Genomic DNA, 16,328 nt, shown 5'->3' with positions numbered 1-16,328 from the left:
ACAGAACCAATTAACCAGACAATTTTCAAATGCCATGTAGACTAGCTGCTAATACGATTTCCTGTCACACAGTTGATCATATTCTCATGAAAACATATCCAGCTGCTTTTCCTACCCCCTGGAACGCCCATCCCCTATGTCCATACATCTAAACCCTAACTGCCTTTAAAGAAGACCCAACCCAAGTGGAATTTCTACTGACCATCTGAACAGGAGATTATTACTTTACACCTTATTGCATTTATTCTACTTTTCTTATTTTTTCTTTCTAAACTCTTAGCTCCTTGAGAACAGAATTAATATCTAACTTTTTAAAAAAAGTCCTCTAACAAGTGGCTTTATGGCTGTACATTCTGTATTAGCCCAGAAAATTTCCACAACTCTCCATGCCTCGTATAATATCTTTTAAAATCTTTTACCATATTTTAAAGCTCATTGATGTTTTTCTATTTTTATATACTGTTTCTTTCTACTAAGAATTAGAGGAAATTACATACATGATGATATGATAAAGTATAATTAGGAAGAGAAAATAAGACTGAGGAAAATAAGAATCTAAATATCCTGAAAAGAAGAGCCAACCCACTTTATGTATTAGCTCTGTTTTATAGATGATGAAATGGATTCAAGGTCCCTCAACTAGTAGATAACTGTATTAGGATAACTTCAAACTTTTTGTATGTTCCACAACTTTGCTTATAGCATATGCAAAAATAAATGGTTTTGTCAATGATCAATGATGTATCTCCAAACTGCTGCCTGGAATTCCAAAAACAGAAGGCATTCCAGTAGGAGTTTTAAGAAGATCAGGATTGCTTTGTCCTGCCCTCCGCTCACATCACATTCACAACTAAATGGTAGTTTCTGTGATTCAATTAAGTCTTGTCCATAGAAAAGAGCCATATAAGATGACACAAATTTCAAGGGGTTATATAGGAAATGAGGTGATAAAAGTGTCTATTAGGAAACTAAAGATATGAAGACGCCTTTCTCTCTTTCCTCCTCTTCTCTCTCTTCTTCCTCCCTTCTACATTTTTCTTCTACGCCACTTGCCTGTTTCCTGCTAAGCTACCTAATTACCTATTCACCTATCTTCTAGATATTTCCCCATAGCAGACAGAAAATAAGACTTAATTTTTCTACCAAATACTAAAACTAAAGTGATAAGAACATTAGTCTTACTTACGCAGTAAGGTCATAAGCAAAGGGAAATGGAATTAAGGTGATAAGAACATTAGTCTTACTTACGCAGTAAGGTCATAAGCAAAGGGAAATGGAATTAAGGTAGAAGTCATAAATATATAGAAGAGGTTCTCCTTACTAATTCCTTCTTTGTTATCCTTATCTTTAAGGAAAGGTACTGTATCTCTCTTATTTATCTTGGTCTCTTTGGCATTAATTAATTTTCCACAACAATATTAAATGAGGTAATATATGTAAACTAGTAGGTATAATACTGGTCCCATGGTAGGCATTCAAAGTTATTTTTTGCTTTTCTACCTTCAGTTCTGGTTTTAAGTATCACCATTTAAGAAATCATACCTCTTGCTGCTTTAGATCAATGGTTGCCAATTGTGAACACACTTTAAAATGGAGGTGCCTGGACCCTACTCCAAACTTACCAAATTAGAACTTCGAAGAGGAGGGATGGAACAGAAGCAAAATAAACCAACCTTTTTGGTTCAGAACACTGTCTTAGTTGGTCATAAAGACCTTCATTCCCACCCGCTCCCACCACTACTGGACTGGAATCTCCATGGAGTCAAGGACCTTGACTCTCCATCATCACTGTCCAGTGCCTAGATTAGAGTTTGAAACAGGTGGACACTCAGTAAATAGTTATAGAAGGTGGGGTGAGGCAGCAATCTACTTGCCTCTGAGCTGAATTAACTGTAGTCACATTTGTGCTATTCTCTTCTTCAGCAGGTTTCTGACATGAAATCAGATATTCTGGAGTCAACTCAGTCTTTCTTTCTCCATGTCCAAGAAGTTGCAGAACAATATGTTATCTGAGAAGCATGAAATCCTAAATCTCTCTATGCCTCAGAGCAGCAACCTCCTTAGTTATCCATACTTATTTCCTCTCCATTTTTCCTTTTCTCTACATAGTCATTCCATCTAGTAATGAATTAAGAGTTTTTCTTTTTTAGTGAATTGATCTATTTCTGTAGAAGCCCTTTTAAAGCTGTCCTACATAGAGGAAAATGTTTTTTTCTCTCAAATTCGTATCAGCCAAATTGAGGGCAGCAAATAAAGAGGAAACTGGGTAGAACACTTACATTTTGTCCAAGAAGTCCATGAGAGGTCTTAATACAACCTCTGCATCCATGGCTGTACTGTTCTTATTAGATACGGTATTTCCAGTTGCTCTCATTTGATTTAGTTCAAAACTCATCTGTTTTATGCACTCTTCAATGATACGCTGGAAACTGAAAATAAAGAATATAAATTCTGGAATAAGAGCAAACATTTATGCCTTCCTTTGCCTGTGTCTGTTAAATTCACCCCAGGGAGTTTGATCTGTTTGCAATGGTGTGATAGCCCTTGCTCATTAGTTTTCAAACTTATTGTTTAGCTGCAAAAAAATTTGTTGCAATGAAAGCTTACGTAGAACGCTTATATGTAAAGTAGGTAAGACTGATGCTTTTCAGGTCGAATTAACTTGAGTGGGAGATCATTCGGCTCCCATCACTCACAGTAATAGCTGAGATGTCCCTCTGAGCATCTTTTGGAAAAATGACTGTGAGTGACTCTTGCATCTGGGTACACCTTCTTCACTTAGCCTCTGGGACTCCACACCCTCTTTAGCTTTCCTCCAACCTCACTAGCTGCTCCTTCTCCATTGTCTGACCTCTAACTATTATAATAAGGTTGCCAGACTATTAGCATATTAAAACACAGAATGCCTAGGTAATTTTAATTTCAGATAGTGAATAATTTTAGTGTAAGTATGCCCCATGTGATACTTGGGACATATTTATACTAAAGATTGTCCATTTTTATATGAAGTTCAAATTTAATTGGGCATATGCTGTAGTTTATCTGGCAACCCTACATTGGCAATCCCACCTCTAGGCTCAATCCTTGGACCACACCATTTCTCCATCAAAAATCACTTCCGTGGGGCTCCCCTGGTGGCACAGTGGTTAAGAATCCGCCCGCCAATGCAGGGGACACGGGTTCGAGCCCTGGTCCGGGAAGATCCCACACGCTGTGGAGCAACTAAGCCCGTGCGCCACAACTACTGAGCCTACGCTCTAGAGCCTGCAAGCCACAACTACTGAGTCTGTGTGCCACACCTACAGAAGCCCACAGGCCTAGAGCCTGTGCTCCGCAACATGAGAAGCCACCACAATGAGAAGCCTGCACACCGCAATGAAGAGTAGCCCCCGCTCGCTGAAACTAGAGAAAGCCCGTGTGCAGCAACGAAGACCCATGCAGCCAAACATACATAAATAATAAAATAAAATAATTTAAAAAAATCACTTCCTTGGCAATCATATCTAGTCTCATGATTTTCTTACCGTCTGTATACTGGTGATTGCCAAATATACATCTATAGATATGACTTCTACTCTAAAATACAAACCATTATTAAACCGCCTATGTAGCCTTTTTACTTAGATAGAAGTCTAATGAATTCTTCTCATCCAATCTAATGAAACTTTCAACATCTAATCTGTCAGAAAATCTTTATGAAGTATATTAAATCTGAGGATCTATTATTACTTCCACAAAGCTACTGCAGACCAAGCCACCATCATCTTTCACCTGAACTTGCGTAATAATTTCCTACATTATCTCTCTGTTCAACCCTCTACAGGTATCTTTTAAAATAGAAACCAGATCATGTTCCTCTCTTGCTAAAAACCTTCAATGGCTTCCAGATCCACTGGGGGAAAAAAAAAAAGCCTGGAATGTATTTCATGGAGTTAATTAAATCCAACATATTCTGGCCCTGGAAACTTCCCTGATGTCATTTCTTGCCACTATTCCCTCTGCTTCATTGCAGTCCCACCACAGTAGTCTCCCTGGTGTCCTTAGAATTCTCTGAGCACACTCTTATCTCATGGCCACTGTTATGTTCCCTCCTCCATGCAATTTCTCATGGGTCTGTTAGTCCCTCACTTATTACAGGCATAAGCCAAATGTCACCTCCCCGGAAAAGTCTTTCATAAATACTCCACCTGAAATGAAATTCCTATCATTCTGCATTTCCTTACAGTTCTTTATTGCATTCTCCATTATCTGACACATTACATAGTTTTTATCTATTTGTTTGTCGTCTATTGCTCCAAATAGAATATAAGCTCCATGAGGGCAGGACTGTTTTTTTTAGGTGTTATATACCCACACCATGAGTTCCTCAAGAAATATTGGCTGAATGTATCAATGGACCATCCTCCTTCCACCCACCCCTATTAAACGTGTTGAACAGATAAATGACCTGTTTAACAACACCCCATGACCTCCCCCACTTAAACCCTATGCTCTACATGCCTATAATGCCCCACCAACCCCCCAAAACAAGACAGGAATATATAAATACATAGAATTTAATTAATCTATCTGACAGCGTGAACATTTCAGTGCTCAAAGTAAGATAGACCTAGAAAATAAACCCTAATTGTACCAATGAATTACTTAGACATATACCACTTATATAGACAGACATCTCCCTAGATCTATCAGCCATTTCATTAAAATTTTAATACTAAATCTAACATAAATTATACAGGATAACTATATACATGTTACATCATTATATAAACACAACTTGTTAATGTAGCTTAAATTCTAAAGCAAGGCACTGACAATGCCTAGATGAGTTTACTAACTCCATAGGTTTGTTCCCAGCCTTTCTATTAGTTTTTAATAAAATTACACATGCAAGCATCCGCACCCCAGTGAGAATGCTCTCTAAATCATTACTGTTAAATGGAGCAGGTATCAAGCACACTAATGGTAGTAGCTCATAACACCTTAACCACACCCCTATAGGAAACAGCAGTGATAAAAATTCAGCCTTAAATGAAAGTCCGACTAAGTTACATTATCTAGGGTTGGTAAACTTCGTGCCAGCCATCTTGCTCATATGATTAACCCAAATAAATAGAAAACCGGCGTAAAGCCTGTTATAGAGTAATAAAAAATAAAGTTAAATTCTAACTAAACCCTAAAAAGCCATAGCTAAAATAAACTATGAAAGTGACCTTAGTATTTCCTGATTACACGACAGCTAAGACCCAAACTGGAATTAGATACCTCACTATGCTTAGCCTTAAACCCTAATTATAATAACAAAGTTATTCACCAGAGTACTACTGGCAGCAGCTTAAAACTCAAAGGACTTGGCAACGTTTCACACCCCTCTACAGGAGCCTGTTCTATAATCAGTAAACCCCGATAAACCTCACCAAGCTCTGCTAATTCAGTCTATATACCGCCATCTTCAGCAAACCCTAAAAAGGGATAAAAGTAAGCATAAATACTATACATAAAAAGTTAGGTCAAGGTGTAACCTATGGGATAGGAAGAAATGGGCTGCATTTTCTGTTTCGAGAATGTACTTCTCACACACGAAAGTTTTTATGAAAACTAAAAACCAAAGGAGGAGTTAGTAGTAAATTAAGAAGAGAGTGCTTAGTTGAACAAGGCCATGAAGGACGCACACAACCACCCATCACCATCCTCAAGTATTATAACAACTTCCTATAATCTATTAACAAACACCAAGTATATGAGAGGAGACAAGTTGTCAGGGTAAGCGTACTGGAAAGTGTGCTTGGATCAATCAAAGCATAGCTTAAATAAAAGCACCTCGTTTACACCTAGGGGATTTCATAATCTATGAATACTTTGAACAACTCTAGCCGAAACCTCCACAAATTTTACTAACACAAGCAAATTAAATCAATCGTTCACTCAGCATTTAAAGTACAGGGGATAGAAATTTAAAACAACCTTTGGCGCTATAGAGAAAGCACCACCGTAAGGGAATGATGAAAGAAGCATTACAAGTAATAAAAAGGAAAGTTTACCCCTTTTACACTTTGCATAATGATTTAACTAGTAAACATTTAACAAAGAGAACTTAGCTAAATACCCCGAAACGAGATGAGCTACTTATGAACAGTTTGTAGAACAAACTCATCTATGTAGCAAAATAGTGAGAAGGTTTATAAGCAGAGGTGACGAGCCTAATGGGCCTGGTAACAGCTGGTTGTCCAAGAAAAAAATCTTAGTTTAACTTTAAAATTACAAAAAAATTAGAAATTTTAATGTATTGTTAAATGTTAATCTAAAAAGGTATAGCTTTTTAGAAATGGATACAACCTTATCTAGAGAGTAAATAAACAACACCATAGTTGGCTTAAAAACTCCACCAATTAGGAAAGCATTCAAGCTCAACAATAACTTTATCTTAATATCAACAATAAGCAAATCAACCCCTAGTTTTACACTGGACTAATCTATTAACCAATAGAAGCAATAATGTTAATATGAGTAATAAATATTTCTCCTTGCGTAAGCTTACATCAGTAACTGATATTATACTGATAGTTAATAGCAAATAAACACAATCCAACATTAAATTATTAAGTACACTGTTAACCCAACACAGGCAAGCACCCAAGGAAAGATTAGAAAAAAGATTAAGACTGTGAAGAGTAAGCCTTAGAATTACTGTTTTCATTCTTCACATCCTCTACACCAGGTTTGGTGGTTCCTACCGAGGGAGCAGCAAATAGTAAGAGATTTAAATAGTGGAGACCTTCAGCATATCCACCATTCCTCTATGTTGTCTGTTACTTTCGTACCTCCAACAATAGGAGTAATTATAATACACATTCAGGCAGGCAAGAAAAAAGCCAGTTAGGATAATGGGGGTAAATAAAAATTTGGGAAATGATCACATCATGGGAATGGTGATGAGAAGGAGGGAGTTGATTTTAGTATTGAAATCAAGTCAGTCCCATTCCTCTTTCTCCACACACAATGATTACACAGTTCATGTTATTTAAGAAGGATCCAAATGCATCAATTCCTCACATTTTATATAGAAGTTTAGGAAGTTTCACTATATAATGCTGTCATTATTCATTAAACAGAAATAATATAAATATTTATTAATGTATGTATGCATTCTACAAATGTTTAATTAATACTGTGTGCCAGTCTCAGTTACTAGGATACATCAATGAACAAAACAGATAAAATTCCTTCTTTTTTTTTTTTTTGCGGTACGCGGGCCTCTCACTGTTGTGGCCTCTCGCGTTGCGGAGCACAGGCTCCAGACATGCAGGCTCAGCGGCCATGGCTCACGGGACCAGCCGCACCGCAGGATGTGGGATCTTCCCAGACCGGGGCACGAACCCGTGTCCCCTGCATCGGCAGGCGGACTCTCAACCACTGCGCCACTAGGGAAGCCCAAAATTCCTTATTCTTATGGCACATATTTGACCCTTTATTTTTGAATTTACATTATAAAAATATTATAGTCTGTTGTTAAATATTTCATTTTTCTAGTTTTTGGTTTTACTACCTAATATGGGAAATCTTTGATGTATTTTATTTATTTATTAACATCTTAATGGGAGTATAATTGCTTTACAATGGCGTGTTAGTTTCTGCTTTATAACAAAGTGAATCAGCTATACATATACATATGTCCCCATATCTCGTCCCTCTTGCGTCTCCCTCCCTCCCACCCTCCCTATCCCACCCCTCTAGGTGGTCACAAAGCACCGAGCTGATCTCCCCGTGCTATGCGGCTGCTTCCCACTAGCTATCTATTTTACGTTTGGTAGAGTATATATGTCCATGCCACTCTGTCACTTTGTCACAGCTTACCCTTCCCCCTCCCCATATCCTCAAGTCTGATATATTTTAAATTATCACAGCTTGGGTGTTTTTCTCGCTCCTGATACAGCAGGTTTATAAATATTGGTCCGTATTTCTGAGCACGTAGTCAAGGCCTGATTCTACTTCCACCATTGTGTTTTGGCTGTTTCTGTCTTTGGCCCCTGACTTCTCTGTGACTTTCTTTACTAGTGATACCACCATTTTTGTCCCTCTGCATTTGGCTCTTTGATCCTTGGATCTCAGTTTGCCTCTGTGGATGTGGTTCATTTCTTGGCTCTCTGTGTATTTATCTCATTCAATGGAATATGCTGTTTCAGGTTTAGGTTCAAAGGAAGCTGAATGCCTAACCACTTGGCTTTTTTCTGGCTGGACCTGCCTTTGGACTTTTGTCAGGTAGTGGTTGGGGGGAAGGGTGGCATTGGGGGTAGTGAAGAACACCCGGGCTTCTGATGTGAGAAGGGGGTGATGGTGGTGGGTGTATATAGTGAAGGGTAGTGGTGGTAGATACTTGGGGCAAGAGAAAGGAAAGGTAAATAATGTTGGAAAACTTGACCTAGTTGATTTACTACTGGGCATCAGTGATCCTGCTGACTGCAGTAATGATCACCTTTGAAATAGCTACTTTCTTTTGAACTTATTCTCAAATCAGTTTACTGGGCTGGAGGATAGACTGAGCAGAAGGTATGATACTCATGATCCAAAAATGTACCAACAGGTTCTTACAACAGACCCATATGGTAAACACCCACCAGAAGCCAGCTCTGTGTGGGGAGATGGGGCATATGGAGGAAGGATTACCAGAGAATGAAAGAGAATGACATTCTACCTTAGCATGAATCCAGGGTGAATCAACACCTGCATTTGACCCGAAAATCTTTTGTCTCTATCAATTTTTGGTAAATTCACCTAAAGAGTCTTTTTTTTCTATCCGTTTTATAGTTGAAAAGTTTTTATTAATCAGCAGTACCAGGTAATAGTGACAGAGTCTGTGAGCACTCAAGATGCCAAACACACAGAAGAAATCCTATGAAATATTCCTAAATTTTTAATCTACTTAATCCAGCCAGCCACTGGCATCAAAGATATCATTAAAAGAAATGTAATAAATCAAAAAACCAAGCTGCAAAATGCGTGTAAGCAGAAACCTAAGTGGCACAGGTTTTGAAAACGTTAAGAACATCCTTAAGATATCATTGAAGTCCTGTTGCTGAGTCTCAGTTCCCAGGTGGGTGCCCTTTGCATGTTATCAGGAACCTGGGGACCCGGGCTTCAGATGTTTGCTTTGGCTCTGTCCTGGCTTTCCTGAAAAATCACCCTACCAGCTACATAGGGTAGAATAATTTAATTGTGGGTTTTAATAACGGTAGATGAAATGGATTTGGGGCAATTAATTATGCACTTAACTTTAAAACTCTAGACCACTAATTTAGACTGTAAGAAGGGTGGATTCAGTTTGACTTCACAGCATAAAGTCCAGCATGAAATTATCCAGTTTGACTTCACAGCATGATCACACTGATCCTTATGGACTTCCCACCTACCCTGAGTGTGTGATGCAGACCTGGTTGGCAGTATGGGAAATAAATCTATGGCAACAAAGATATAATAATTATTCTTTTTATAAGGAAAGCATGACATGTGGCCTGTTTACTTCAATAATCCTAGCTCTCTTAGAGCTATATTTAAAAAACAATGAAGAAATACAAACAGGGTGACGAGGAGTTTCAATATCTAGGTTAAAATAGCTGATTTCATACGACTAAAGTACTTCAAGTGCCCTCCTAAAGGCATCTCTCCTTATTTCATAACTGAAGTTTGCTAAGTTTTTCCAATCATAATATATATTTCAGCCTTTGTAACCTGAATATTCCCCAATCTTAAACAAAACAGAATAAAAAGTACTTGTTCAGGGGATGATTTGGATACATTACAGAAAATAATTTGAATATCCTTTTTTTATTTAATTATAGTTTCTATTCTGTTTAGTCATCTTATTTCCCGTAAGGTTCTGAACACCTCTAGCTATTCCTGACCCCTTTTATCTCCCTTAACTTTGCTAAATAATCTCTATTTTTGCCTTTGTAGCTGAAGGCAACAGTCCTTCTGCTAATCACATATCAACTTACAACTAGAATAAAGAGAGGTAAGCCTCTAAGTGTCACCCCAAGTCAGAGCCAACGAGCCCCCAAATCTCTGGGACAATGTCTGCCTCTCCAACTCCTTGTAAGCAGAAACTTCAAATTACTTATTAACATTTAGGCCAAGTATGCAGGATCATCCAGGTCAGCTAACAACACAAAGCAGAAGGCAGAGCTACGACCCTAAAAGCTCAATACATCAAGGCTGCATCTGGCCCAGCACTTAAACTTTGAGAGGGGGTTCCATGAAAATAATGAACACACCTCTGATACTGAAGAGAAGTCCAAGCATAGGATTTTTCTTTACTTTGCCTCATTTCTACATTTGAGAAAAAATATGATACTTTCAGTGTCTTTTTTGTTTTAGTCTTTCGGATTTAAGAGTGGCAAAACTAATCAATGAATGTGTGTTAAGCATGTATCTTTCCAAAACACACTAATAACTGATGACTGAGATTCAAAGAGATAACTAGTCCTCTCCATAAGAGTAAATTTCAGTCTTATTTGAGAACTGAAGACATAGCTTCAAATAATAAGTCAACATTTATTGAACTAATATTTAAAGCAAATTCTGTATGAAATTAATGAACCTCATCAAAAATGTGTTTTACCATTGCATTAAAATGTGATTTACCATTGCATTAAAATGTGCATTAATGTGATTTACCATTGCATTAAAAACAAAACAAAAAAAACCCCCACATAGGAATAAACCTGCATAAGGAGGCAAAAGACCTGTACTACAAAAACTATAAGATGCTGAAAGAAATCAAAGACCACACAAACAGGTGGAAAGATACTGTGTCCTTGGATTGGAAGGATCAATACTGTTAAAATGACCATACTACCCAAGGCAATCTTCAGATTCAATGCAAACCCTATCAAATTATCAATGGCATTTTTCACACAACAGAAACAAAAACTTTTTAAATTTTTATGGAAACACAAAAGACCCTGAATAGCCAAAGCAATCTTGAGAAAGAGCAGAGCTGGAGGAATCATGCTCCCTGACTTCAGACTATGCTACAGACTATACTACAAAGCTACAGTAATCAATACAGTATGGTACTGGCATGAAAACAGACACATAAATCAATGGAAAAGGACAGAAAGCCCAGAAATAAACCCATGCACTTATGGTCAATTAGTTTATGACAAAGGAGGCAAGAGTACACAATGGAGAAAAGAGAGTCTCTTCAATAAGTGGTGCTGGGAAAACTGGACAGCTACATGTAAAAGAATGAAATTAGAACATTCTCTAACACCATATACAAAAATAAACTCAAAGTGGATTAAAGACCTAAATATAAGACTGGATACTATAAAACTCTTAGAGGAAAACATAGGCAGAACACTCTTTGACATAAATCACAGCAATATTTTTTGGATCTGTCTCCTGAAGTAAAGGAAATAAAAGCAAAAATAAACAAATGGGACCTCATTAAACTTAAAAACTTTTGCACAGCAGAGGAAACCATCAACAAAATGAAAAGACAACCTACTGAATGGGAGAAAATATTTGCAAATGATATGACCGATAAGGGACAAATTCTAATCTATTTTAACATTTGCTGATGAGATGACAGCTTTTTCCTATAGATCCAAAATGAAGTTTATCTAGGATGAACTTCTCATTCTTTAGAAACACACCATAGGCAAGAAAAGTTAATTAAAAAAAAAAAAAAAAGACAAAACATAGATATGTCAGTAGTTTCCCATGAGCTAATTGCATTAACATTTCTAAAGCCTAAAACAAATCATCCTGACTTAATTCAGTTATGGGGTTAAGAGTTCAGTTCTTTCGAAGTGAAACCACACTGATGTGTATGGCATGAACACAACTCATACTTGTTATACATGTGAGGATTTTATCTCTGCCTTCCCTCCTCCCTCTATTCTTTCAACAGCCAATTGCTAAGCTCTAAACACTAGAATTGCAAATAAGAATGAGATGTTAAGAAACATACAATAAAGAGAGGGAAAGAGGAAAGTTAACCAGAACTTAGAGCATAGTGTTGTAAGTGCTACTCAACTGCAGGATACTGGGGAGCAGGAGTTCTGGGGAGCAAGCAGCAAGACATCACTATAAAATCGCAGGGTCATGGAAGATTTTCCAGAGGAGGTGATGCTTAGATTGAGTCTTGAGGTTAAACGGACTTAGACAGTCAGAGGAGAGAGACAGTGTTGAAGGCATGATTATCATTAAATGAAACCTAATACATTTGGATAGTAATTACTTAGGCCACTTACCTTTCACCATAAGTGACACTGAGCTCATCCAGAACCCCACTGAGTTTAACCTGAAGTTCTTTTAGAATAGTACTAGCTTCAGGATCTAGCTGCAAAGAGACCATAAACAATATTACTTTGGAGTTCTGAGAGAGCATGCCTTTTATCTCTTAGAACATTTTGCTTATTACAAGGTAAACTTCAAACAATATAGCATACATATACTTATATAGCATACATATACTTATATAGCATACATATACATATACTGTTTTCTTTCCTTTCCTTTTTTTAACCTTTGAAATCAAATGCAAAATTTAGATAATTCTAATGAAACCTGAAGAGTTCTTACATTTGAAAAAATTGATTGAAATGCATAGCATGCATACAAAAAAGAGCTAGAGAGCAAAGCCTTTGTTGGTTACAGCAGTGGGATGCAAGGTATGACAAAATATCCTACAGAACTTGATAACTTCACAACTTAGAAAAGTGGTTATACATTAGTTGAACATACGTGTTGCTTGAAAATATATTTTCATTTTTAATATCCCTGTAAATAAATAGGCCCATTGAAAACTTTAAAAATGGCTAAAAATTAATTTTTGCATGTTGTGTTGTGCCTTATTTTTCCAAGTATGGAATTAAAAGTAATAAACAATTATCCTGTTGCTCCAGTGTGTTTCTCTGGAGGTGACAGGGCTAACTTTTCTTCCTGGATGCCAACTGGTAACTCAGAGTTCAAGATTCAAAGTTTCCCATTTTATTTATTTATTTAAAAATTTTTCTTTTGGGAGGAGGGGGCAAAAGAAAAATAATTAAATCAAGAGGACATTTTATGCTTATTCTTACAATGTAAAAGCCAATTATTCTTTTTAACTGATTTCAGGCTCAAATAATATCAATCAATATTAGAAAATAACATAATATAAATGAACACAAATAAAACATCAAACTATTAATGTGGGAGTATTTTTTTAAAATTAAAGGATGAACACAAACTTTACCAGCATTTAGAAAATTTTATCCTGTTTGTTAATTTAATTTTTGCAAACTAGTTGTCAAAATAGAGTAACTTATAATAGATGTAGTGTATCTAGCTGATAGAAATTCATGTAAAGGGAAACCTAGAATATTCTCTGAAATTTAAGCCAATCTTCCTTTGAGTCTTCAGAAATTCAATTTCCTACCATTAGTACCTATAGTTCTTGCCCAAGCTGAACTATTGTTGAAGAGAGGGGCATAGGATGAAGACAACTTTGGGGAGTAGAGAAAGTTAAAGGAGGACTTGGTATAAACAAGAGAACCTAAGAACACCAAATACATATATGACCCAAATCAGTTTAAACTCCTGGGAGGCAACCCAGGACCAAAAAGTGTCCCTAATAGAATACACTGGTCATAAATCTTATAACCCTCTAGGAACATTTTCTAATACTAAGAAACTATTAGGAAGAAGTATTATTTATACACCTCAGCATCTGGGTAGCTCTATGTTATGCTAACTTGATTAAAAACATTGGAGCAGAAACCAAAGATTGCATTTGACATCTGATACTTTACTGGTTATGTCAAACCAATCCTTAATGTCAATTTTCACTCAAATCTAGGTGACTTCAGGATTGGTTAGTTTCTGCTCCTTTATCAGAGCCAATGTGATTCTTCTGGACTAATTTTTTTCTGTCTCTGTCATAAGAGATTACCTGCACATGCACAGGCCACCTTAACAGATGCAGACTTCTCTAGCAGTTGGAAACTTACAATATCCCTAAGTCTCATACTTTGAGAGTTCCATTCACCTATAACCAGTTGCAAGGCAGTGATTCAGAAAAACAATTAGATATTACCTGTCTTTAAACAGCCCTGACACTGATGTGCATTTAAACATAATTAGCCTAATAAACCATATCTCCCCAACCCTTAACCAAGAAAACATATGTGAACTGCCCACCCCAATCCTAGGGAACCTTGTAAGCTGAATGTTTTTTTATCACATGTTCTTGCTATTATCCTAATACCAATTTTAGACCAACTTCGCTTGGATAAAAATGTTTGGGAACAGAAAATGAGAGAAGACCTCCCATAGAATTTTCTTCATGCCCCACTCCGTGCTAAACCGTGATAGGTGGTTGTTCCCCACCCACATATCTGCCACCTCCAAGGAATGGCTCTGACAGTAGGGTTTTCTTCAGGAAATTGGGTTGCTTCTTATTTAAAGTATGTATTTTGTTTCCATATTAGTTTGATACGCAGATTGAGTTAGTTTGTTCGCCTGTTAAGACAATGACTTTAAAGTCATACAGAAACGGTTAGGTAGGTCAGTTGGACGAAATTATGCTCTTTTCTTATGAATCATTTTAGTCTACCTTAGGTATTTTGTGAATGGAAATTTTCTATCAAATAATTGGTTATTACTTGAAAATCTGAAACTGTCAAAATACAGCAATTTAAATATTGGATGACAGTTTTCATTTCCTGAGAGAAGCATGAGTTTCTAAGCAGGTACAGACAGAATGCCTTGTCATATAAACAGGAAAAAAAAAAAAAACACCAGAAAAGCTCTTGTTTCAGTTAGGTATTTGACATTTATCTGATCCAAATCATAGGATTAAACCATTAAAATAGGAAGAGTAATTTTGAGGCCAATATGCAAATTGCAGGTCTTTTGTAATAATGGGCATAAATAGCATACCCATCTAATTATAAAACAATCTCTTTGGCCAGCAAATTTACCAATTCTTGAGTTCTTCTGCATTTCTTTATGTGTCCAAATTGAGAAAAATTTCCTTACTCCTACAAACTCCCTAAAGTTTGTAAGAAATAATAATTTGGCATTGAGAATTTATTGCCTAAATTACCAATAGCGTATTTTACAAATTATTGGCTACCTTGGAAAGGTAAAAAGCTACCTAATTTTTTTCACAAATGTTTAAAACTTAGCTTAGCTCTGTAAGGAATATGACATCAAACATCAAAAGTAACTTGCGCCTTTTTTTGTATTTTAGAGTTATTAAAGGCAAAAAGAGAAACAAAGAGAAATAAGAAAAAAGATAATATTTCAAGCATTCAAAAGTCAAGGTTAATAAATTTATTTTAAATTAGAAACTGTATTAGAAAGTGTACCTGAACAACTTGGCTGGCAAAGTTATTTACACCATTGAGATACTTTACACTATTGAGCTGTGGTAACATGAATGACTTCTGGAAGAGATAGCTAGAAGGCAAAATATCTTTGCAGTTTTTTGTCCTCAAGGCTCACTTCTACTTTTCCTTTAAAAGACAATTTACTTATCACCTCCTTTTACAAATCTGACCCCAGATGTCACTCACCCCAGGCAGTCAGTGGCTCTAGCTTCTGTACTAACTCTGCTGTGCACTCTTACTGTCTATACAGCCCTCTCTTTTAACTGTTCTCCTATGAATCTATCTCTCCCACTAAACTCTGTCTTACTTAACTTTCTCTCCTGAGTGTCTGTCCCTGCAAGCCTAGGCATTTATCAAATATTTGAGGAAGGAGGTGAGGGCAGGAAGAAGCATGAAATGATTCCCTCAAAGGGAATCTTGATATCCAGACTGCCCCTTCTCCTTAGACTGATACTTTGCGTTGACTATTAGTAGAATACTTTTGCATTTGAAATCTTTCATTCCTTAGCCACCACATATTCTGGAACTACCAAGTTAGCCCTAATTTCAAGTTTTTGTGTCATTGCCAGACCATGTCAGATTATGCCCTGATATCTGTTCGGTTCTAAAAATATGGTTACCATACCCCCACTGTATTTTTGCTTCCTAGCATAAATTCTTTCCCTAATGGACCTATAGAGAGTATATGTTTTGCACCTTCACCCATGTATCCTGGTGCTTCTCATTTGTAGGATGCTAAATGGCAAGTTTATTTTTCAAAAGACTGAGACTTGAGAATAATAAAAAAGACATCAGGGGAAAAATGTATAAATGTCTCTTGGGTTAAAAGAAACATCATGTGTGAAGAGGTCCCATCTTAAAAGAAGCATTTTCAGCCTTATCAATTTAGAAATGAATGGGATCTTGGCTTTGAAATCGAACCTAACTTTACATATGTCTTGCGTACTTATCACA

The 16,328-nt window shown here is 36.7% G+C and overlaps 1 protein-coding gene across 1 annotated transcript in view; it reads right to left on the bottom strand.

Annotated features, from left to right (window-relative positions):
* Positions 1 to 16,328, bottom strand: part of UNC13C (unc-13 homolog C) — a gene marked incomplete at both ends in the record, with an annotated part of 586,714 nt that overhangs the window by 66,376 nt on the left and 504,010 nt on the right. Inside the window, 2 exons of the mRNA XM_082853041.1 lie at positions 2,280 to 2,429; positions 12,255 to 12,343. Coding sequence (XP_082709167.1) covers positions 2,280 to 2,429; positions 12,255 to 12,343 — 239 coding nt within the window. The remainder of the gene's footprint in view (positions 1 to 2,279; positions 2,430 to 12,254; positions 12,344 to 16,328) is intronic.

The sequence above is a fragment of the Leucopleurus acutus genome (genome assembly GCF_964270905.1).
Source record: "Leucopleurus acutus genome assembly, chromosome: 1".
In the NCBI taxonomy this organism is placed as follows: Eukaryota; Metazoa; Chordata; class Mammalia; order Artiodactyla; family Delphinidae; genus Leucopleurus; species Leucopleurus acutus.
Note: the sequence above shows the minus strand (reverse complement) of the source record. Positions and strands in the feature narration are given on the sequence as shown.